This window comes from Engraulis encrasicolus, chromosome 1 (genome assembly GCF_034702125.1).
Source record: "Engraulis encrasicolus isolate BLACKSEA-1 chromosome 1, IST_EnEncr_1.0, whole genome shotgun sequence".
NCBI classification, from domain to species: Eukaryota; Metazoa; Chordata; class Actinopteri; order Clupeiformes; family Engraulidae; genus Engraulis; species Engraulis encrasicolus.
Genome location: NC_085857.1, coordinates 52,942,954 through 52,965,545, shown reverse-complemented (window position 1 = coordinate 52,965,545; position 22,592 = coordinate 52,942,954). Strand labels below are relative to the sequence as shown.

The 22,592-nt window shown below is 44.5% G+C and overlaps 2 protein-coding genes across 2 annotated transcripts; one reads left to right on the top strand and one right to left on the bottom strand.

Annotated features, from left to right (window-relative positions):
* Positions 1-812: 812 nt before the first annotated feature.
* ccdc93 (coiled-coil domain containing 93) lies at positions 813-10,290 on the bottom strand. The gene is made up of 11 exons (XM_063210504.1): positions 9,943-10,290; positions 8,941-9,387; positions 8,417-8,506; positions 8,012-8,080; positions 6,872-7,069; positions 6,232-6,353; positions 5,533-5,671; positions 4,228-4,496; positions 3,447-3,597; positions 2,839-2,997; positions 813-1,680 (listed from the first exon to the last, which is right to left on the bottom strand). Exons 1-11 carry the CDS (start codon positions 10,138-10,140, stop codon positions 1,528-1,530), a joined length of 1,995 nt encoding a protein of 664 aa, XP_063066574.1. The 5' UTR covers positions 10,141-10,290; the 3' UTR covers positions 813-1,527.
* Positions 10,291-10,338: 48 nt separating this feature from the next.
* eif4a3 (eukaryotic translation initiation factor 4A3) lies at positions 10,339-22,318 on the top strand. The gene is made up of 12 exons (XM_063205379.1): positions 10,339-10,626; positions 11,596-11,668; positions 12,963-13,029; positions 13,327-13,389; positions 13,872-14,004; positions 14,718-14,798; positions 16,388-16,529; positions 16,705-16,843; positions 17,419-17,534; positions 20,532-20,639; positions 21,286-21,413; positions 21,616-22,318. The coding sequence occupies exons 1-12, from the start codon at positions 10,473-10,475 to the stop codon at positions 21,630-21,632; spliced, it is 1,221 nt and encodes a 406-aa protein (XP_063061449.1). The 5' UTR covers positions 10,339-10,472; the 3' UTR covers positions 21,633-22,318.
* The last annotated feature ends 274 nt before the right edge of the window (positions 22,319-22,592 follow it).

Below are 22,592 nucleotides of genomic sequence, written 5' to 3'. Positions count from 1 at the left end.
AGCAATGGGCTGCCTGTTGAGCGGCGCCCGGGGAGCAAAGTGCTCAAGGGCACTTCAGCCGTGATTCGGTCGGGCACTGAACCGGGAACCCTTGGGTTGCCAACCCAGTGCTCTAACCACTGAGCCACGACTGCCCCAGGACAGGACAGGACAGGAGGTTAGATAATGAGATGGACCTTTTGATTCCTAATAAACCGTCTCTTCCTTATCAAATTGGCACCATTCGGCTGCGCCCAGTGTTCATGTCTAGGTCATTGTCAAGGGAACTTTTGCAGGGGGGGCTTTTCCCCAACTCAACATCCCGACTGCAATCGAGATGTCATTTGAAATGGGCTTTTGTGAGATATTGAATAACACTTTGACCATCAATAATGTTGAGCCTTGCATCACGAGGCCGCAAGCAATAGGAATATACAGAAGAAACAAGTTTGACGAGCACCCTGTACATTTGAATATATTTTTAGAATGAGTATCATGTCATGTGAAGCCCAAGGTAAAAAAAGAACACTTATCCAAGGAAAGCTAGCCAATGTCAAAATATCTTTCTGCTCTTTTTGTAATCTTACTTTTCTGTCCTGACACAGATGTACATTCTTGTTTCTCTTTTTTTCAACTGTGTACAAAACAAACAATCGCTGCGAATAAAGAATGTCTCACTTTCGTAATCAGTATTTTTATTGACTATTTGTGTGTGTGTGTGTGTGTGTGTGTGTGTGTGTGTGTGTGTGTGTGTGTGTGTGTGTGTGTGTGTGTGTGTGTGTGTGTGACACGCTTATGTGTGTGTGTGATTGACAGCACAACCAAAACAATAGTGATATAGAAATTATTTATTAGTCAATATTCATTAGTCCATGGAATCACATAACAGACTTATCGATTATCAACATGGTAAGTGCACTGAAGTATACAGTATGATACAAAACAATTTAACACTGATTTTGGCTGGACAAACTTCAACGTTTACCAAACAATTAGCAAAAAAAGGCATGATTGGTGTCATGTTGTTGTATAAATTCATTCATTCAAATTCATTTTTTTTTTAATTCTTCATCTTTCATGTATTACTACTCAAAAGTTAATGTCTGTGTAGAATTATTTTTCAATTTCAATTTTTAATTAAATATGCTTTATTATCTTCAAATGTATTGCTACACAAAGTCTAGCTTGTTAATGCAAAGGTGTGTGTGTGCGGTCAATGGTAAACATTCGAGCAATAAAATGCAAGCATGCCCTCACACACGCACACACACACACACACACAATGTCAGACCGTTAGTGATAATGCAGACAACGTGAGGCTATGACGTGTTATAAGACATATGGTAAAGATCTCTGGACATCTTATGCACTTATCCACGGTGTCCAGCGTTCATTCATGTACACAGTGCACTGAAGAGGGTGTGACTGTGCATACGTATATGGATTTGCCCATTCTTGCGGCACTTCTCCTTGTGTGTGTGTGTGTGTTTGTGTGTGTGTGTGTGTGTGTGTGTGTGTGTGTGTGTGTGTGTGTGTGTGTGTGTGTCCTTAGGACGCTCCTTTGGCACGGAACTTGGAGAGGAGCATCTCGTTTTTGCGGCACTCCTCTTTGAAGTCCTTCACCGTCTTGAAGTAGAGACGCTGCTTATCCAGCAGTTCCAGGTACTGGTCGTTCAGCTGGTCACGACGCATCTTGCTTTCCTGTGGAGTGGAGAAGAGCACAGTCAGAGAAGCGCAGAGTAGAGTTAGACTAGAGTAGAGTAAGAGTGGAATAGTGGAGATGGTGCTTGTCCAGCAGCTCCAGGTACTGATCGTTTAAATGGTCACGACGCATCTTGCTCTCCTGTGGAGTGGAGTAGAGTAGAGTAGAGTAGAGTAGAGTAGAGTAGAGTAGAATAGTAGAGATGGTGCTTGTCCAGCAGCTCCAGGTACTGGGTCACTCGGGTGGTCTAGATGCATCTAGCTCTGGAGTTGACGGGGGTAGAGATAGAGTAGAGTAGAGTAGAATAAAATAGAATAGCAGAGTAGAGCCCTGGTCATTAGGGCTGTAATGATATTGTATCGAACCGATAAATTGTGATACACAGAGTCACGATACTGTATCGCGATGCAAGGAGGCAGTATCGTGATACGCCCTTTCAAAGTTTTGCTACCTTTCAGTCCAGAAAACAACCACACGATATGATGTGATAGTGCTTTAAATCCTCATCAGTATTATTTGTAAACTTTTTTGTATTATTAGTACCCTCTTGTAACATATTCTACCTATCTAAACTATCATAGTTCTCATAGAATTCAAAAATCGTGGGGCGTATCGAACTGTATGTCAAAAATCATGATATGAACCGCAGCGTGAGTTGAGTGTATCGTTACAGCCCTACTGGTCATTCAGCTGGTTCAGATGCATATTGCTCTCCTATGGAACAGAGGAACAGAGTTAGAGTAGAATTAGAGTGGAATAGTAGAGACCTATTCAGCAGCTCCAAGTACTAAGTCGTTAAGCTGGTAACGATGCATCTTGCTCTCCTGTGGGCAAGAGAGGAGAAGATTAGAGTAGAGTGGAGTGGAGAAGCAGAGTTTGAGTAGAGTTGATTAGTAAAGTTCAGTAGTGAAGAAAGAGAACTGGCCATTCAGCATACAGTCCACCTGCATGCCTTTATCGTCCTTATAACTCAACCATCCACCCACACATCCACCCACACACACACACACTGCATGCATTTCTCATTCCTTTTCATCACACACACACACACACACACACACACACACACACACACACACACACACACACACACACACACACACACACACACACACACACACACACACACACACACACACACACACACACGTATGTACCTGTTTGCGTTTCTCGTTCCTCAGTCTGCTCTGCTTGATGCCCTCTACGATCTGCTCCATCTGCCTGAGGAACTGCTCTCTGCCGCCCGACGAAGACATGGCCGCCTGGAAGTTATCATGGATGGAGTTCAGCAAGCTCACCTCCTTCTCAAGGTAGACCTGTCAACACGAAATTACAGAGGGTTAGATTACAGAGAGAGAGAGAGAGAGAGAGAGAGAGAGAGAGAGAGAGAGAGAGAGAGAGAGAGAGAGAGAGAGAGAGAGAGAGAGATCATGGCTGGAATTCACCAAGCTCTTACTTATATTACTTATGTAAACTTGTACATTGTATACCATCTCACCTTCTCCTTATTGCAGAGGGTGAAGAACCGCTTGTGGGTGGCCTTTACAACTATTAAACTACACTTCCATGACGCACAGCTGCCCAAATACAGCTTATTTCATACTGTCCTTTCTAATCTAATATTACATTGTATCTCACCTTACCTTGTTGTCGTTCAGGGTGTTGTAGAGGGTGAAGAACTGCTCGGCCTCCCTTTACGTGGCCTTTACAACTATTACATTACATACCACTTTCGTTACACACCTATTGTCCTATTCAATCTCACCTTCTTGTCATCCAGCGTGTTGTAGAGGGTGAAGAACTGCTTGGTCTCCTTGTGTGTGGCTGACACCTGACCGTAGAGCTCCACGAAGCGCTTCTGGTACTGCGTCAGCTCCGCCCGGCTCGGGATCTCGTCCATCTTGCGCTGGAGCACGCTGATCGGAATAAAAAGCGGGACATTAGAACTTGGAATTAGAACTTCAGAAACAGAATTGCGGTGGAGCACGCTGATCGGAACAAGAACCAGAACATCAGAACTTCGCAATCTGAATTTTCCAAATCAGAACTTCAGAATCAGAATTTTCAAAATGGTATTTACATATTAGAACTTCAGCATTAGAACTTCAGAATCAGAATTTTCAAAAAGGTATTTACATATTAGAACTTCAGCATTAGAACTTCAGAATCGGAATTTCCAAATCAGAACTTCAGAATCAGAACTCAGAACTTGAGATTCACCCCAGAAAATCAGAATGAGCTTTCTGGGTGAAGGTTACTTTACAGAAAATTTGATTAACCTGATTTAATTGATATAAACGGTAATTCAAGATAACATTAGCTAGTAATACCTGATATTGCGGCTGTGGCACGTCATACAGTATGTATGTAAAAGCTAACATAATACGTATATGTATTGCTAATATGTATAAGCTAATATAATACCTGTTAATATAAAATAATATTAGTGTCACCTGATTTTGCCATGAGTATGACTAATATACGGTATATTGATAAAGTAAAAGGTAATATAATCTCTGTTATATACAAAATAATATTAGTGTCACCTGATTTCGCGGCTGCGTCGTGCCATGAGTAGCCGAATGCGCTGTAGCTTCTCCTTGTCTGCGCGGTGCTGCATCTCAACGCGTCGCCGCTGCTCCTTGTTGTCGCTGCTGCTGCCATCCTCACCGCCGCCATCTTTGTTGTCGTTGCCGTCGGTAGCGTCCTCCTCCTCCTCGTCGTGGTGACCGGCCTCCTGCCGCAGCTCCTGGATCTTCTGCTGCAGCTGGGTCATCTCCTGGCGACACTGCTGACGGAACTCCTGCTCCTGGGCCTGTAGTGGACACGAACACACAATATGGATGTTAAGTTAAGGTGTGTGAGTGTGTGTGTGTGTACATCATCTCCCGACGACATTGCTGACGAAACTCCTGCTCCTGACCATGAGGGGACACACACACACACACACACACACGCACACACACACACACACACACACACACACACCCACACACACACACACACACACACACACACACACACCTTAACTTAACAGTCATGTCTTGTGAGTTTCGTCAGCAGTGTTGTCAGGAGAAGACCTAATTACACACACACACCTTAGCTTAATTTAACAGGCATATCGTGTGTGTGCGCGTGTGTGTGTGTGTGTGTCCCCTCATGGTCAGGAGCAGGAGTTTCGTCAGCAGTGTCGTCGGGAGATGATGTACACACACACACACAATATGCCTGTTAAATTAAGCTAAGGTGTGTGTGTAATTAGGTTAAGGTGTGTGTGTGTGTGTGTGTGTGTGTGTGTGTGTGTGTGTGTGTGTGTGTGTGTGTGTGTGTGTGTGTGTGAGAGAGAGAGAGTCAACACTGCTGATGAAACTGGACACACAAACACAGACAGAGAGCAAGTGTGTGTGTGTGAGTGTGAGAGTGTGAGAGAGTGAGTGAGTGAGTGAGTGAGTGAGTGAGAGAGAGAGAGAGAGAGAGAGAGAGAGAGAGAGAGAGAGAGAGAGAGAGAGAGAGAGAGAGAGAGAGAGACAGAGAGAGAGAGAGACAGAGACAGAGACAGAGACAGAGACAGAGACAGAGAGACAGACAATCAAGTAGAATCTTCTGGGCCTGGTTGGTGGCTACCAGTTCTCTCAGGCTCTAGACCAACTCCTCTGACCCCTCCCCCTTGTCTGGCTCCACCTCTACTATTACTATTACTACTATTACTACTTCTACTACTACTGCTACTATTACTACTACTGCAGCTGTTAATACTACTCCTACTACTACTCTATTACTACCAGTGCTACTACTACTGTTACTACTCTCCTCAATAAATTGTCTGCAGCCAGCTGTGAGGTATATGTTACCTTGAGTGCCTCGTTGGTGGCTACCAGTTCCCTCAGGCTGCTGAGCAACTCCTCTGACTCCTCCCCCCTGTCTGACTCCAGTCGGCCAAGCTCCGCCCTCAGCCGGGCCGTCGTCTCGGAAACGTCGTCCAGTTTCTTCCTGTGGTGGAATTTTGAAATAATCGGACGACGGAAGATGGAATAAGCACACAGTACAGTTGAAGATAAAAGATGGTAAAATAATGATACAATTACACAATTATAATTAAATGAAAAGAAAATTATAATGATTTGAAGTCGAGCTCCTTCCTGTGATGGACTTTTTTTCATTATTTTTTTTAAGTACTACTTTTACTAAATGTATGATCGAAGATTGAATCAGCACACAAGCAGTTGAAGTTCGTTTGATAGTAAAATGATAACAAAATGATAGTAAAATGGTAATAAAATGATGCACTGGAAAATGTATAAGATTATGACCACCAGTATTCAGATTCCTTTATTCATCCACATGGTCACGTGCATCCTTACTTCAGCTCTAGGGTGTGTGCATAACGGTAGTAGTAGGTGTGTAATAGTGTGTGTGTATGTACTGTAGTGTGTGTATACAGTATACTGTAGTGTAATGAGTGTGTGTGTGTCCTCACCTGGCCTGGTCGTGTGTATGTGTGTGTGTGTGTGTGTGTGTGTGTGTGTGTGTGTGTGTGTGTGTGTCCTCACCTGGCCTGGTCGTGTGCCTCCTGTGTGTCACGTCGGCGTAACGTCATGTCCTCCAGCTCTCGAGTACGCTGCTGAATCTGCTTACCCAGCGACGCCACTGTACGCCGATGATGCCCTGCCCCCTGAGACAGAGAGAGAGAGAGAGAGAGAGAGAGAGAGAGAGAGAGAGAGAGAGAGAGAAAGAGAGAGAGAGAGAGAAAGAGAAAGAGAGAGAGAGAGAGAGAGAGAGAGAGAGAGAGAGAGAGAGAGAGAGAGAAAGAGAGAGGTTGTCTGTTTGTCGTCATGCGTCGTCACTTGAAACATTTTGGACCCACGATCTCTGTGCCTTTGTATTCGTGTCTGCACGTGTGTCATAGTGAAAAGACCTGGGGCCTCAAGTCATGTACAAAACTGACTTAACATGAAAAAGACACCACATAAACCACATGAAATTGGACATACCACATGAACCAGCATGAAAACCTGTGTATGCATGGAGTGATACACTTGAAATTTCAGGTGCAAATGCATATTTTCACATTTTCTCTTTCACAAAGATTCAGTAGGAAAGGTACGGAAATCTTTGTACATGAAAACCCTAGTGTGTGTGTGTGTGTGTGTGTGTGTGTGTGTGTGTGTGTGTGTGTGTGTGTGTCTTTACCTGGTCTGTCTGGTCGGCCAGCCTCTCTGCCCTCTCCGCGTACTCGGTGGCCATCTGTTTGATCTCCTCCGAGCGTAGACCCACGATCTGGCCCACCGCGCTCGCCGTCAGCCGCCCCGCCCCCTCCTCCGTCGCCATGGACGCCATGCTGCTCATCAATGCCCGGATACGCCTCTCCTCCTCCTCCTCCGCCCGCGCCTGTGGTAGATTACATTACATTATATATTACATAATAACGATACACTTAGCACATGTTGTTACATTACATTACACTAAGTCCACGTTATTAAATCAGTCCCGGAGACGCCTCTCCTCTTCCTCCTCAATCCGGGCCTGTAGTAGATTACATTACAATTATCCCATGTTGTTACATTACGTTACACTGTTATTACATCAGTCCCGGATACGCCTCTCTTCTTCCTCCTCCTCAGCCCGAGTCTGTGATAGATTACATTACATTACACTATATTACACTCATCTCATGTTGTTACATTACATTCTATTTATTACATTACACTTAGCCCATGTTATTACATTAGTCCCGGATACGCCTCTCCTCCTTGGCCTGTGTGGTACAATTTATTACATTACATCACACTTCATATCATGTCATTTCATGTCCCGCACATAATATCGAACCGCCTGGCATGTTCACGCCGCAAGTTTAAGCGTTCGGGAACTGGAGAGTTGGTTTGTGATGCGAATTGAAAAATGCATGGGTTTTCTCTACCAACCGTGACGACAGCATGGACGCCAGCAGGTTCACCCAGGTCACACTCAGTCACATGCGCAAAAGTTCAGAGCCTGCTGGCTGTGGTCTAGTATGAATGCGAATGGTTCACACGTCAGCAGTTTAGTTCCAGCAGTAGTTACTTTCGAAACTAAACCGCTTACCTGCGAACCGCTCACGTTTATACCGGGCTCTGAACTTTTCGGTTTGTGACCATGTGTTGCCCAGATGAAACGGCTGGCGTCCATGTCGTCATCACGTTTCGCAGAGATAAAAAAACAAGCACTTTATGGTTTGAATCGCAAATCACCTTTCCAGTTCCGGAACGCTCAAATTTGCAGCGTGAACTCGCCAGCATGGTTCTCCGTCGTCCTAAACGCGGCTATAGAGAGCCAAAGTGTACCTCATACCTCATCCTCCTGCTCCTGCCCCGCCTCCTCGCCTGTTGCCCCCGATGATGGAGCTCCGCCTCCCAGCACCTTTGATTTGGAAACATTTATTAACGTTAGTATCATTGTTATTATCATTATTATTATTATTATTATTACTACATCTCAGAAAAACATGTACAGCAGCATCATGTATAATAAAACAACATTGCATCAATCACACACACACACACACACACACACACACACACACACACACACACACACACACACACACACACACACACACACACACACACACACACACACACACACACAATACCTGACCAGCGGACATTGCCTTCAGTTGTAAGGTAGTTAGTTGTCAGTTACATGTCAGCAGTACAATAGTTAAACTTAAGAAAGAATAGTCATCTGAGCACGCACCTTGGCCAGGTTCTTGTCCTCCTTGTTGCTAGGCGCCTGCTGCTTACTGTAGCCATAGCGACGTCCATATTCCAGCAATGTGGAGTGCACCTGATTGTAAAAAATAAAATAAACACACACACGAAAATACTTTTTGACTCCATCTCTTAGCAGTGCTTTCAGGCCGTAGGACCAGTAGTCACTGGTGCAGAGTGGTGCAGCGACAACAATTGCACACAGGGCCCTAGGGCAAAACAATGACAGGGGCAAAGGTTGTAATAAGTCCCCCACCACCAATATGGGAGCGCACCACTGGGCCCTGCTTGCCCTTAAGTGTAGCGCTCGGAGCGCCAGTTTGGTAACCCTAGAAGGACCCCCTGGACCATCGGCCCGGACTTTCCACTTTATCCATTTGGGCGGTGCAACTTTTTTATTATACCCCTATCCACTTTATCATGTTTTCTCTCTCTTTAAAAAGTAAAGGCAGAGCAATATGAATGAAATGTAAAATGATTGTTGTTCGGTTTTGTTGTCATTTTAATTACCTGGGACTCCTCATCCAGAAGCTGTTGCCCCTGCTCCTGCTGGTGCTGCTGCCTCTTGTAGCGTCTCTGCGGCTTGTAGACGTCGCCCACCTCCCGCACCGTCTTCACCGCCCGCGGCTTCCGCTGCGTGAACGCCTCGTCCTGCGGCAGGCTGTGGGACTTCTGGAACTGCGAGACGGAGTACGCGCGCACATAGTCGCCCATCTCCTCCCGCGTCTCGATGGCCCGCTTGACGAGCCACTGCACCACGGGGAAGATGTGGATGAAGTCCAGCCCCTGGATCTGGTGGGGCTCCAGCCGGAAGGGGCACTTCATCCTGGGCAGGACGGACACGATCTTCTCTGTGAGGGCAATCTTCTGGCCGATGGTGGAGTTCTCCTGGAAGAGCAGGTCCACGTCCACGTCGAAGTTGCACGTCGTGATGCACCACGTCATGCCGCCTACCACCTTCAATCAATCAATCAATCAATCAATCAATCAATCAAATGTACTTAAATATAGCGCATTGTCATAATTGTCATTCAAAGAGAAAGAGGACTAGAAAAAGAGAAGAAAATGAAATATTGTGTGATACATAATAGGCCTAGATAATTGACTAACCATAACCAAATTGGCATGAGAATAAGGCTGTTTTTTATTTCTTTTTAATTAAAAAAAAATACTGTTGTGGGGCATTTGTAATTTGGACAGAAAGTTGGTTCCAGCGATTTTCAGCATAGGCCTACTATGTCCATGACTAAAGCCATTTTACCCTGTCTCTTTCTGGCCCTAGGCACAACCAGTAGAGGAGATTCTGAAGACCTAAGACATCTATTAGGATGATAATACTCAAGCATATTACAATATATTTAGGGCCTAAGCCCTATACTCTGGGTATTGCAATTACAACCCTACAGGTAAAAGCATGGATTAATTTCTTCAAAATCCTGTGTAGGCTATACAAAAATCCTCAATTTTAGCAATGTTCCAAAGGTGCCCAAAACAGATTTAGCTATGTTTTACCTTGTCGAAGGGTGACAGGCCCTTGATGCGGGCTCTGAAGTAACCGGCGGCGAGCAGGAGTTCCAGGATCTCGGTGAGTTTGACGTTCTGCTCCTCGTCTTCTCGGGTCTCCACTTGGATGAGGTTTCCGTCTTGATCATACTGGGCACCAATCTTCGAGCCCGTTCTTACTCTCTGAAACACCGAAGTCGCTGCCATTTTTCCGTAGCGTTGCGATGATAGACGCCTTCGTAAAGGTGGTCGTTACACAGCGCGACAGTGCAAACACTCGGATTTTCCGTCAAACGGGGATGTTTTGCAAGTTGGAGTCATGCAAAAGCCAAACAAAATCCGTCGAAACAGGAAGAAAATGACCCAAACGTCATCATTATTCGCAGTAACTCACATGACGTCGCGTTCACATGACGTCAGGACATCGACGACACACGCGGCGGCGGTCTTTTCTCTGATTCCTCCGTGTGCTACTACGCCGAACGGTGTAATATTTTCATATATATCCACGTTTTTGTTGGAAAGTTTCAGAGAGTACAATGGCCGCAACACAAGCACCGAGAGCGAAACGGCTCCTAAAGGAGGAAGATATGACCAAAGTGGAGTTTGAGACGAGCGAAGAGGTCGATGTGACTCCAACTTTCGACACCATGGGCCTTCGAGAGGACCTGCTCCGTGGGATCTACGCCTACGGTAAAGACCGAGGATGCGCTTTGAACACAGGGCCTAGCTAAGCTGAGGCGCTAACTTTGAAACTCTCCAGTGGCGGGGTTCACTGACTATTTAATATTAGTTACGTAAAATATTGCATCGGTATTCAGATTGGCTTCGTACTTCTAATGCAACTGGGGGCATGTCCGCGATCATTGATGACTCGCATGCTAACGTGTGTCTAGCATATTAGCCAAACATTTGCCTTCCCTCAAGAGTCGTGTGTAACTATCAGCTAAGGTAGATCACTAGAACTAGCTTGATAGCTCCAAATTTCTCACATGAGACCGTTTTGTTTGTGTCTTTTTCTCTAGGGTGCCTGCTGATTGCTATTAGTGCTTTAGCTGATCTATTCTTTGTGGAAATTGACTCGTACAACTTGAGGGGAGTACCCTAGTTTACGTGTTAGCAAGCCAATGGCATACCAGGGATTTAAAAGTTAAGAAAACGGTTCCTCTTGTCTGAATGTACTGCTGCAGGATATGTAAACGGTTTATTACCAAGGAAATGAGGTCAACATGAGTTATAATAAAAAGATCGGCAGATGAGTGTTGCACTGGTTGTCGTCTCTGTGGGTTGTTATATTTGTATGATGAATTACTTTGGGTTTTTTGTGTTGTTGGCTGAATGTTTTGGACTGTGATGGTGATGCATAACTGAACGATGAATGTGATATACAAATACACGACTTATAATAACAATAACTCTGAAAATGCCTCTTTGGGAGTCCAGAGGCTGCCAGCTATGCAAATTCAATCTACAGTAATGCCATTATTGAAGTTTAATTTTAGTGTGTAACCAATGATAATGCATCCAGGTGGCCATAAAGAAATAAAAATGATGGTGATGATCATAAACAATGATAATGATTGTCTTTGAGGGTTGAGAAGCTGTCAGCTATATGGAGAGGAGGATGATTATGATAATGATGATGATTGGTGTCTTTTTCAGGGTTCGAGAAGCCGTCAGCTATCCAGCAGAGAGCCATCAAGCAGATCATCAAGGGCAGAGACGTCATCGCGCAGTGAGTACCAGGAACTTGGCTTGCTAATACACATGGGGTGGATTCCAATGTGTGGACTCCCTCCTCGGTCTGTGCTTGTGGCCTCGCCAAGTTTTGGAGGACTATTCTTCATTCACCATCCCATTTGCAAATGAGAAAATGGCATTAAAATTGAGCTTTTGCTCAATATTGAAATACAATACTGTTGTTGGTGACGACACAATGAGGCAAGGGAGGATGGGAGTCTGCATATTAGAATCCACCCTTAAGCCTCCGGCACGCTTGCTGCGAGCCGCAAATTACACAAGTCAACGCAAGCAACCGACTGCACATGCTTGCTTTTAAAGCAGTAGACCTACACGCAAAATACTGGCGGTGTCATCCAGGGGGCAGAGAGCACAGCATTGCGATAAGGAAATTGGGAAATTTGTTAAAATTTGTAAACAAAACAAAATAAGGATTCCCCGGGCAAGGAGACGATACTGCTACTTCTATATTTGCACGCTCCTGTGTCAAAGTGCAGCGGGCAAGTACGATCGCAAATCGAATGTTTATAATTTTGAGAGGGTCGAGATGGTCTTGAAAAGTTGTCGCCATCGTGGTTTTGCCGAGAAGCATTCGTCTGGAACCGTCTTTTCTTGCTATCGCCCCCAGCGTGTTTGAAGATATTGCACCTAACGCACTTGTTTGGTTGCAGTATCTAACGCGCGTAAAATTGACATGAATTGCGCAAGTTAACGCGTTCATGAATGAAACGTGCACACGTTTGCGTGTAAGCATACCGCCAGCCTTAGCCTGCATGTCATCACAATGACTTTGCAACCAAGTACCACTATGTTGAAATTAGGAAAATGTTTACATTAGCGCCTATGGGAGGAAGATGATCTGTAGTGTTGCTCTCTACCACCACAGAAAATATCAACGCTGACAAATGAGTGTTGTGGTCATACTCTGCGTTCGACGTTTTTGTTTTGCATTAATGCTAATGGGGACTCAAACGGCGCACACCTTGATTTTTGTCGTAGTATTTTTCAATGCCAATCATGTCCCTATGTTCGCAGTTATCACTTCTTACCATGTTCCGACAACTTCTCTTCATGTTCATTCATTGGCATTTCACATGTTTTAACATGACACTATTCAAATTTCATTCAAATAAGACTCTTAACCTACACAATTCAATGACTTTTCTCCTTGAATAAACCGGCGGTAACCCCAAAAACCTGATTATAAACTGTTCATTGATGTGCATAGTATAGACATGCTCAGTAACTATTCTCCTGTACTCTCCTGTGCCCGTCTTCTCCTCCTTCAGGTCCCAGTCTGGTACGGGTAAAACCGCCACCTTCTGCGTGTCTGTGCTGCAGTGCCTGGACATCCAGGTGAGTGACACACAACAAACACACACACGCACTCACAAATCTGCTTCTTGTCCTGAACGACACAGTTTAGGGGCAGCCTTATCCATGAGATCAAGCGTTGGGAGGCTTATGATGAGGTGAATGGGGCGCTTGTTCAAAAAAGGTTGAGAACCACTGCTCCTTGGGTCTTATTAGGTCTGTTATTAATCATAATGAAGTTGGAAAAAGTTCAGAAGATTCTTAGAGGGTATTAATGGTCGAATATGTTAGTTCAGATGTCCTGTACTTCACTCACCTGTCATTGTCATTTGCTTGTAGGTTCGGGAGACCCAGGCACTGATCATGGGCCCAACCAGAGAGTTGGCTGGACAGATCCAAAAGGTATGGGTGCAGCCACTTGCTTATTTGTCTTTGTGTTTGTGTGTGTGTGTGTGTGTGTGTTGGTTTCGAATTAGAAGTTGTGTGTGGGTGTGTGCAGCACAACTGGAGCAAACAAACTTTCGGTTAAATGAAAGCATTGACAACTGCAGGTCTGATGGACACAACAGCCCCATGACTGATGAAAAATTTGCTTTGATTTCAGTAGAAATGTAATGCATTGTAGAGTGGGACTGAATCAATTCGAATCAAATCGCTACCTCCCGAATCTTAATTGAATGGAGTAGTAAGGGCAGTGTCAAGGCACACCACTACTGTCCACTTGCCCTCTCCCCCTGTCTCACACTTCCTCTCTCTCCCTCAGTGTCGTGCTCCCTCTCACTCTCATTCTGAGTGTCAGTGTCGTGTCTGTGTCAGCCATTGCTCATGTATCATCTCTCTCTCTCTCTCTCTCTCTCTCTCTCTCTCTCTCTCTCTCTCTCTAGGTCTTGCTAGCGCTGGGTGACTATATGAATGTGCAGTGCCACGCCTGCATTGGAGGGACCAACGTGGGAGAGGACATCAGGAAGCTCGACTACGGGCAACACGTCGTGGCAGGAACACCCGGACGCGTCTTTGGTACATACTTACACACACAGTAACACACGCGCACGCACACACACACCTCTTCTCCTCTCATCCTCCTCATCCACACTTCCTCCTCTCCTCTCTTCGGCTCAGTGCTGTTCTGTAAAGGAATACAAACGAATATCAGACAGGAGAGGCTGCTCCTCTCTTCTCATCCCTCTCTTTGCCTCCTCTCCTCTCCTCTCTCCCCATTAGGGATGCAAATTATCGATTAATTCATTAATCATTAGTTGATAGCCTTATCGATCGACTTACGATTAATTGTTAAGCGGCGTTTCCCCCCCCAAATCTCAATATTTCTCGGAAAAAACTACTATTTCTAAAAAAAAAATAATGAAAAATTGAGATAAAATACCACATTTAAATAAATTCTATTTCATTTTTTTAATCCCAAGGTGATTTAAATATTCCCACTATTCACACCCCTCTTCACACACACACTCTTCACATGCCTATATGGGTCTCTTGTTAGTTGAATTGTCGATTATTTGCGATTAATGTTTTTTAATCGATTAATGCATTGATCGATTAAAGTCGATTAATCGTTTGCATCCCTACTCCCCATCTCTTTGCCTCCTCTTCTCATCCCTCTCTTTGCCTCCTCTCCTCCTCTCCTCATCCTTATCTTTGCCTCCTCTCCATCTCCTCACCCCCCTCTTCCTCAGAAATAAAATGTAAATGTAGCCCATCTCTTCTCTTTGCAGACATGATCAGGAGGAGGAGTTTGAGGACGAGAGCCATCAAGATGCTGGTGTTGGACGAAGCTGACGAGATGCTCAACAAAGGTGACGCACACACGCGCACGCTCACACACAGAGTCTCGTATATACAGACGCATACACACTCACACAGTCTCAGAGACCTACCTTCCTCTTTGATGCACACTTTTGTGTGTGTGCGTGCATGCGCAGAGATTTTCAATATGTACCGGTTACCTGCATGTTAAATGAGTATGCATCTGACCTGTGTGTGTATGTGTGTGTGTGTGTATGTGTGTCAGAGGTTGCACTAGACTTTTTGCATAGTCTGTCATTTTGACGGACAGGGTCAAAAAAAAATCCGTCATCGCCTATTTTTTATTCGTCATCCTCGTTCTCAATATGGGGGGGTCACGACCCAGCACCGGGAACAACACATGCGCAATTGCGGCCAGCTGTGAACACATCCCCTTTCATTCGACATTCAGTCCCCAAGTTAACTTTTACTATAGCCTACAGCGAATCATTTTCTCTCTTTGCTCCCCAATCATCTAATTGCACTGTTTAAAAAAACTGCAGATATCTCGCGTGCGTCTGATTCAGTGTTCAGCGCTTTGGTCACCACATGCACTTAATTAAAAGACGCGTGCTGGGCTTTATCCAACATCTCTCACATCTTCTTGCTAGACATGATTAATGCACCGATTGTAAAGGCATTATAACATTTGCGTTGGGCTTCACGCGTGTGCACGATGGAAAGGAAAGTGTCTTGCAGCAGAAAGATTTAGCCCAGGCAAGCGACAAGCACTGAAGCAAGGAAGACGACCAAATTTCGTCAACTTTGCTGAAAAATGCCAGCGACGGTAGTAAAGGGAGACTCTCCTCACGTAGCCTAGCCCTATCGGCTTATGGGAGCGCGGTAAAGCTCACTGAAAAAAAAGAAACAATACATTGGTGAGCCAAGCCATGACCGAAATGAGGGTATCCGCTTTTGGCAACTTTGTCAAGCTGTAAAAAGTCGCCTGATAATGCAGCCGTTTTAAACCAGCATTGCCTTTGAGTGAAGGTTCTGGTTGGCAAACATGCTATTCACTTATTTTTTATGTTTCAAGCAAGGACGTAAGCAAGGTCTGTGGCTATAGCGATATGAAACCATGCTTTTATGAAGGGCGATAGAGGGACAACTTCGTCATTAGCAAAAAATCAGATGGTCGGTAAGTGTAGTAGGCATAGGTCGACAAATAGTTCTGAATCTTAAATTCATCGAAGTCACATGTGTATGGTGGCAACAGCGTTGTTATTTTAATTCATTAATTTTGACGCAAGTGCAGAGGAGCGCGCTCTGCTGCTGCGCATGGCATGAGAAGCAGGGAGAGGGAGAAAGGCAGGTCTAGTAGCCAGATCTGCGCTGATAACTATGTCTAATTGAAATGCTCCTTTTCTCTCCTCGATAGGGGTTTAGCCTACATAAACGTGGGATTTATTTATCACCTCCTCGATATGATCCGTCAAAATGACGGACAGGCTTCAGAATTTTCCGTCATCCTTCAAAAAAAATCCATCAATGACGGACATTTGTCGGTTAACGCGACCTCTGATGTGTGTGTGTGTTTGCCGAGATTTTCGATGTGTACTGGTTACCTGCATCTTAAATGTGTGCGTCTTGTGTTTTGCAGGTTTTAAGGAGCAGATCTACGATGTGTACCGGTACCTGCCCCCGGCTACACAGGTGGTCCTGATCAGCGCCACTCTGCCCCACGAAATCCTGGAGATGACCAACAAGTTCATGACGGACCCCATACGCATCCTGGTCAAACGGTAATCACACACACACAGAGACTCAAACGATCCACGCATGATGCATGATGCATTAAATAGTTGTAATTTACGTGTGTTTGTTTTGATGAGCTGACGCTGAAGGGCATTGAGCAGCTCTTATTGACGTGTATGTATGTTTGTTTGTTTGTTTGTGTGTGTGTGTGTGTGTGTGTAGTGATGAGTTGACGCTAGAGGGAATTAAGCAGTTCTTCGTTGCGGTGGAGCGAGAGGAGTGGAAGTTCGACACCTTGTGTGACCTCTACGACACGCTCACCATCACACAAGCAGTCATCTTCTGCAACACCAAGAGAAAGGTATTTACACACACACACCATCACACACACGCACTGATCATCACACAAGCCATCATCTTCTGCAACACCAAGAGAAAGGTATTTGGGTCAAAGACGTCCAAAATGAAATTGTCCTTCAGTGTAACGGATACCTAGCCAGGCCGTGCCCTCCTAGTGACGCAACAGCTTCAGCGTTGCTAATAGTCAGGTAAAGAGTCAATGCAAGTACTTTCTGAGTTCCCGCAAATACGGGAACTCCTCACACTTTGTTGGGAAGCAAACAATCATTAGCAAACCAAAGGAGGCCATTTGGGAAATGCTGTTTGGGAAATGTTAATTATTTATTTATTTATTTTCCAGTGAATTCATGAAGGCCTCGGCTGTCATCCATTCACTTGAAACAATTTAAAAATCATGTTTTTTTTTACCGTTACAGTCAGCAGATGGTATCCGTTACACTGAAGGACAATTTCATTTTGGACGTATTTGACCCATTTACACACCCACACACACACCATCATGCGTACACATGCAATGGTAGATAAAGCTACTAAATTCCTTCATGCTGAGAGTAATTTGTGTGTGTGTGCGTGTAGGTGGACTGGCTGACTGAGAAGATGCGCGAGGCCAACTTCACGGTGTCGTCCATGCACGGAGACATGCCCCAGAAGGAGAGAGAGTCCATCATGAAGGAGTTCCGCTCCGGAGCCAGGTAACCATGGAAACCTTTTGTCATACCTGCAAACTTCTCACCTTCAGGCGAAATTCGCCGTTTTGATCCCAGGCTAGGCAGAGACCTAGCCTACATTATTGTCATTAATGTTGAGCGACGTTCTTTGTTTTTGGTCAGTCTACAACTGGCTCTCGTAACCACTGTATCAGAAAGACGGGATCTGAATCCGTCAATGGTCGTTCCATAACCTAGTCGCGCGCGAGATGGAATTGACGTGCGATATGTCCCACTCCACAACAAACGAAATGGACCACTGGTCACTCTGTCTCCGCTGTCACTTTTACCTTTTGCCCTTTCGATTGGATTTTGAGTACCTGAACAACTGCTATGGGATGAGGATTATGTTGCCGAGTACTTAGGTACGTCTTGTATAGTGGTAGAAACATGTTTGTGCTTTGTAATGCTCACCAGTCTGGGTAGCAGCTGGCTAAAATTTAGCATTTATTTACCACTTTTCGCTTAGCTGTTGCAGCCAAAGAAGCTAAGGCGCCCTGACAACAACGAAATTGACTCATTAATTAAGAAATAAGACTGAACCATACGTGTGATAGGAAATGATAGAGCAGCCCCGAAAACCTCCTCCTTCGCTGTGTGGGTAGACCTTGTCTTATCTCTAGAGGTGCTCCGATTGCTCGGCTGCCGATCATGACCGGCCGATAATGGCCAAAAATAGCCTGATCGGTGATCGGAAAAACATGCCGATCAAAAAACCGATCGAGAGATATTAAATTCCTCACGCAACCATTTGCCTTTACACCTGGCGCTGCATGTAGGCGCTGGCTCTGCACAGCTGCAAGTGCACCAAAAGAAGGCATCTTTGCTTGTCTATAACTTTTCGCCATTCCCCCCTTCATTTCCACCATTCATAACCATATCTGCATCAACAATGATCTGATTTTCCGATCCATGCGCCGTTTACCTGACAATGTAATTTGCGATTGAGTACTCGCCAGTGAGCCATTTTACGTTACTACTGTGTAGTTGCCTCGGTCAGCACGCGACAACTTCACGTTGTCAGCACAAACATGTCAATTATTGTTTTCAAAGTTGTAATTGGCAGTCAGTCGATTAGTTTGATAGTCGCTGAAACACCAAACGGCGACAGATGTGGTTAAAACTTGAGAGAGACATTCAGAACGGTAGTGGAGCACTGCAACTGTGGACGGTGACAGAGAGGGGAGGGGCTCTCCTCACGAGGCTGCTCATTTAAAGCGACAGGTTGTTTTTTCTCGTATGTGGAAGACTATTTGATGTAATGTTTCAGTTTCAATTCAATCTTAAATAGTTTAGTTATTCTATGCAATAACTTATACATTGATTAATACTGTAGACTGTATTACCAACACTAGTCTGAAAGATAATAATAATAATAATAATAATAATAATAATAATAATAATAATAATAATAGCCTAATAATAGACATGTGCAAATTAAGATTGATTGGTTTATGGGCAGAAATGGTATTCAATAAGGATAATTAATATGCTATTAAAAAAATAGGAAATCATTTTTGTGATCGGCAATGATCGGTAATCGGCAGATAAAGATTTTTGGTGATCGGTATCGGTGATCGGGCCAAAAAATGGTGATCGGAGCACCTCTACTTATCTCCGTGCGCAACGTGCAAACGTGAGCCATTATCACATTTTGACAAGTCTGAACGGTCCGAATGCATCATTATAACTAATACACACATTTTGAAAATGCAAGACAGCAATGACAGCAATGTTTATTTCTTGCTTCGTTCGTGGTAGAAGCAAAGTGTAGCGAAATATTTGCTGGTTTTGCAGACGTAGGTAGACCGTGGGTGAGATGCAGCCAAGTTCTGTCACGGTGAAGTTGGTTTCAACTTTCATGTCGGATATTCGAGAGAAATTCTTGCATTTTGCAAAATCATGGTTTACTCCCCCGTCATTACTGCATGCTTTGACTAGGCCTATACATATGACTAACAAGGCCCAGCCCAATGATTGTGATTGAAAGTCTTTTTTTTAATTTAGGCTAGTATTACATAAAAAAATCTGTGTTTCCTATGGGGTTACCGTACTCATCTTTTCAACAGCTTTCACCTCAAGTGATTGGGGCCCTAAAACTTGCAGCATGCATTGAGTATATGCAAAAACTAAGACACACCCCAAAAAATGATACCATGTCATACGTATGTTAAATATAGACTACCATTGTTTTCTATGAGATTATGAATCATTGACCCTTTATCCACACATCAGTGAAGATCTCCACCCTCAGTGCAGTGCGAACCGTAGTAGGCCTACACTCTGCATGTCGCGATAGTTTGTCACCTTTTTCAACACTCCTGAGTTTGCAGGTATGTTTTGTACAGATAGGTAACCATAGAAACACAAGGTAACTACCCATTATATACGTTATAATATGCCCCAGAAGGAGAGAGAGTCCATCATGAAGGAGTTCCGCTCCAGAGCCAGGTAACCCTGGAAACCTTTTGCACAGATAGGTAACCATAGAAACACAAGGTAACTATAGTTACCCCAGTTTATAATATGAAAGAGTTCCGCTCCAAGGCGAAGTAACCATGGAACATTTTTTTTACATTACATTACAATTAGCTGTCGTTTTTATTTATCCAAAGCAACTCAACTACTACCCAAAGCCATGCTCTGTATTTACAAATGGGTAGCTATGGAAGCACGTATTATATACAAATGGGTAACTATGGAAACTTTTACATAGCTAACTCACAGCTACGGTTTTCTCCCGTATTTTAGACCCGGCCTGCGCACCCCTCCGAATATACAGATTACATTGCATTTCATTAAGCTACTAGGGGAAGACCGATTGATCCTCTGTCAGAAACTATTCAAACATTTTCCAATTTTGGTTGGTGTGTGTGTGCATGTGATGTACTTATTTGTTGATCTCCACAGATGTGTGTCACAATCTCTGTGTTTATCTGCATATTAATCTTGTGTCTGTGTGTCTGTGTGTGTGTTTTGCAGTCGTGTGCTTATCTCAACGGACGTGTGGGCTCGTGGTCTGGACGTGCCACAGGTTTCCCTCATCATCAACTACGACCTGCCCAACAACAGAGAGTTGTACATTCACAGGTACACACACACACACACGCACACACACACACGCACACACAGGGTTCATGTCATTATCCATGTCATCCCATCCTCACTTTGTGCTTGTGGCCTCGGGATGGGAAGCTAGCAAGAGGTCATTGACGATACAGCTCAGATTTTCTCATTTGCAAGCGGGATGTTGAATGGGGGAAGAGTCCCCTAAACGTTGTTGTGACGAGGTTGACAGCGGGGAAATGTTATCGGTTTCTCCACGGAGGCGGGGCATTAGTGAAGCACGAGGCTACATGCACACGGAGAGGACAGGAGTTTGGATAATGGGATGGGAACATGCATGCACGCACACACACACACGCACACACACACAGCAGTATGAGCGCAACACTTTCCCTCAAAAGCTGTGTAGAATTAAAACTGTCGTAGAACAGCGGGTGCATGCATCCAAATCTGTGCAGGGTAAAAAGATTAAAAGTGACTAAAAACAATATTACAAATTGAACATTTTATTACGTGCACACTAAAAACCTGACTTGAAGACATGGTCAAAACTTTGTTGAATAAGATCACTACAGCAGCACAGTTTATATTTTATTTTTGCAAAGGGAAATATCTCCAAGCTCATTGGTCGATCTTTGCGGCACCTCGCCCTGTTTGTGTTCTCCCTCAGGATTGGTCGATCGGGTCGCTACGGCCGCAAGGGTGTGGCCATCAACTTTGTGAAGAACGACGACATCCGCATCCTCAGAGACATCGAGCAGTACTACTCAACGCAGATAGACGAAATGCCCATGAACGGTAAGAGTGCGTGTGCGCCTGTGTGTGTGTTTGTGAGAGAGCGACGCATCGACACCAGTACTTCTCAACATAGAGAGAAGGGGAGGGAGAGAATTTGTTTGTGTGCTGTGCGTGTGTATAAGTGATGAACTAAAGCCTGCATGTGCATAAACTAAAGTGTGTGTAAGTGTATGAAACTAAAGCCGCCTTGTGTCTGTTTCAGTGGCGGACCTCATCTAGAGCAGAAGACGTTGCCAGCTCTTTCTTCATCCTCGTGAGGGAGTTGGACCCATCTCAATTCCTACCCTACCACCTCTTTCCCAATTCTTACCCTAACTCCTTGCTCCCGTCACCCTATTGAGAGCATAGGACCCCTTCCCAATATCTCCTCTACTGCCTATCACCGCTGTCCTAATACCCTCTCCTCAATGTCGCCAGCTCTCCCTTTACACTCATGAAGTGGGGAGGGGGCTCCCCTGGTTCCAGTTCCTTCCCTATTTAGCCTATTTAGGAGGGTTGTACCCCTCCCAATTTCTACCCTAGGTCCTACCACCTTTGTCCTATCCTTGTGGGGCAGCGTTGGTCTCCTTCCCGATTCCTACGCTTGGTCCCTTACCCTACCCTACCCTACCTTACCTGACCCTAACTTTCCCGTCCTGTCCTTCCTCCTTCTACATTGTACCGATTCCCACCCTCATTCCCACCACCACTTCCCGAATATAATTTTATTCTCTTCGGAGTTTGTGTTTTTATTTTGCTGGTTGCTTCGATTGTTTTTAGTCATTTTCTCATCTTTTCTCCATCTTTAAAAAATACCAATGATTGATTTGGTTGGGTTGTTGACATGACTTTGTTTTGTAGGGAAACTAACTGATGGAGATGTATCACTTGTGTTTTTGTAAATAAAGAACTTTTTGTCACCCATATTAAGTTTTTTTGTTTTTTTTGTTTTCTTCAGCCAAACTAATAGAACCAAACTGCTTTGCACTCAGATTGCAATAACAAAGCGCCTTGCAAAATGTAGCTGACACAATACATTACATAACACTCATTTTGCATTACTGAGAACACTGCGTTACACACAATATCCAAATGATGAACACACTCTTAGACTTCGATAGCGTCCTAAAATGACGTACTTATTGAACAGAGAAACCAAGAGGCAGGGTGTGCTTTTCATTTTTACTGTCTGTGTCTTGC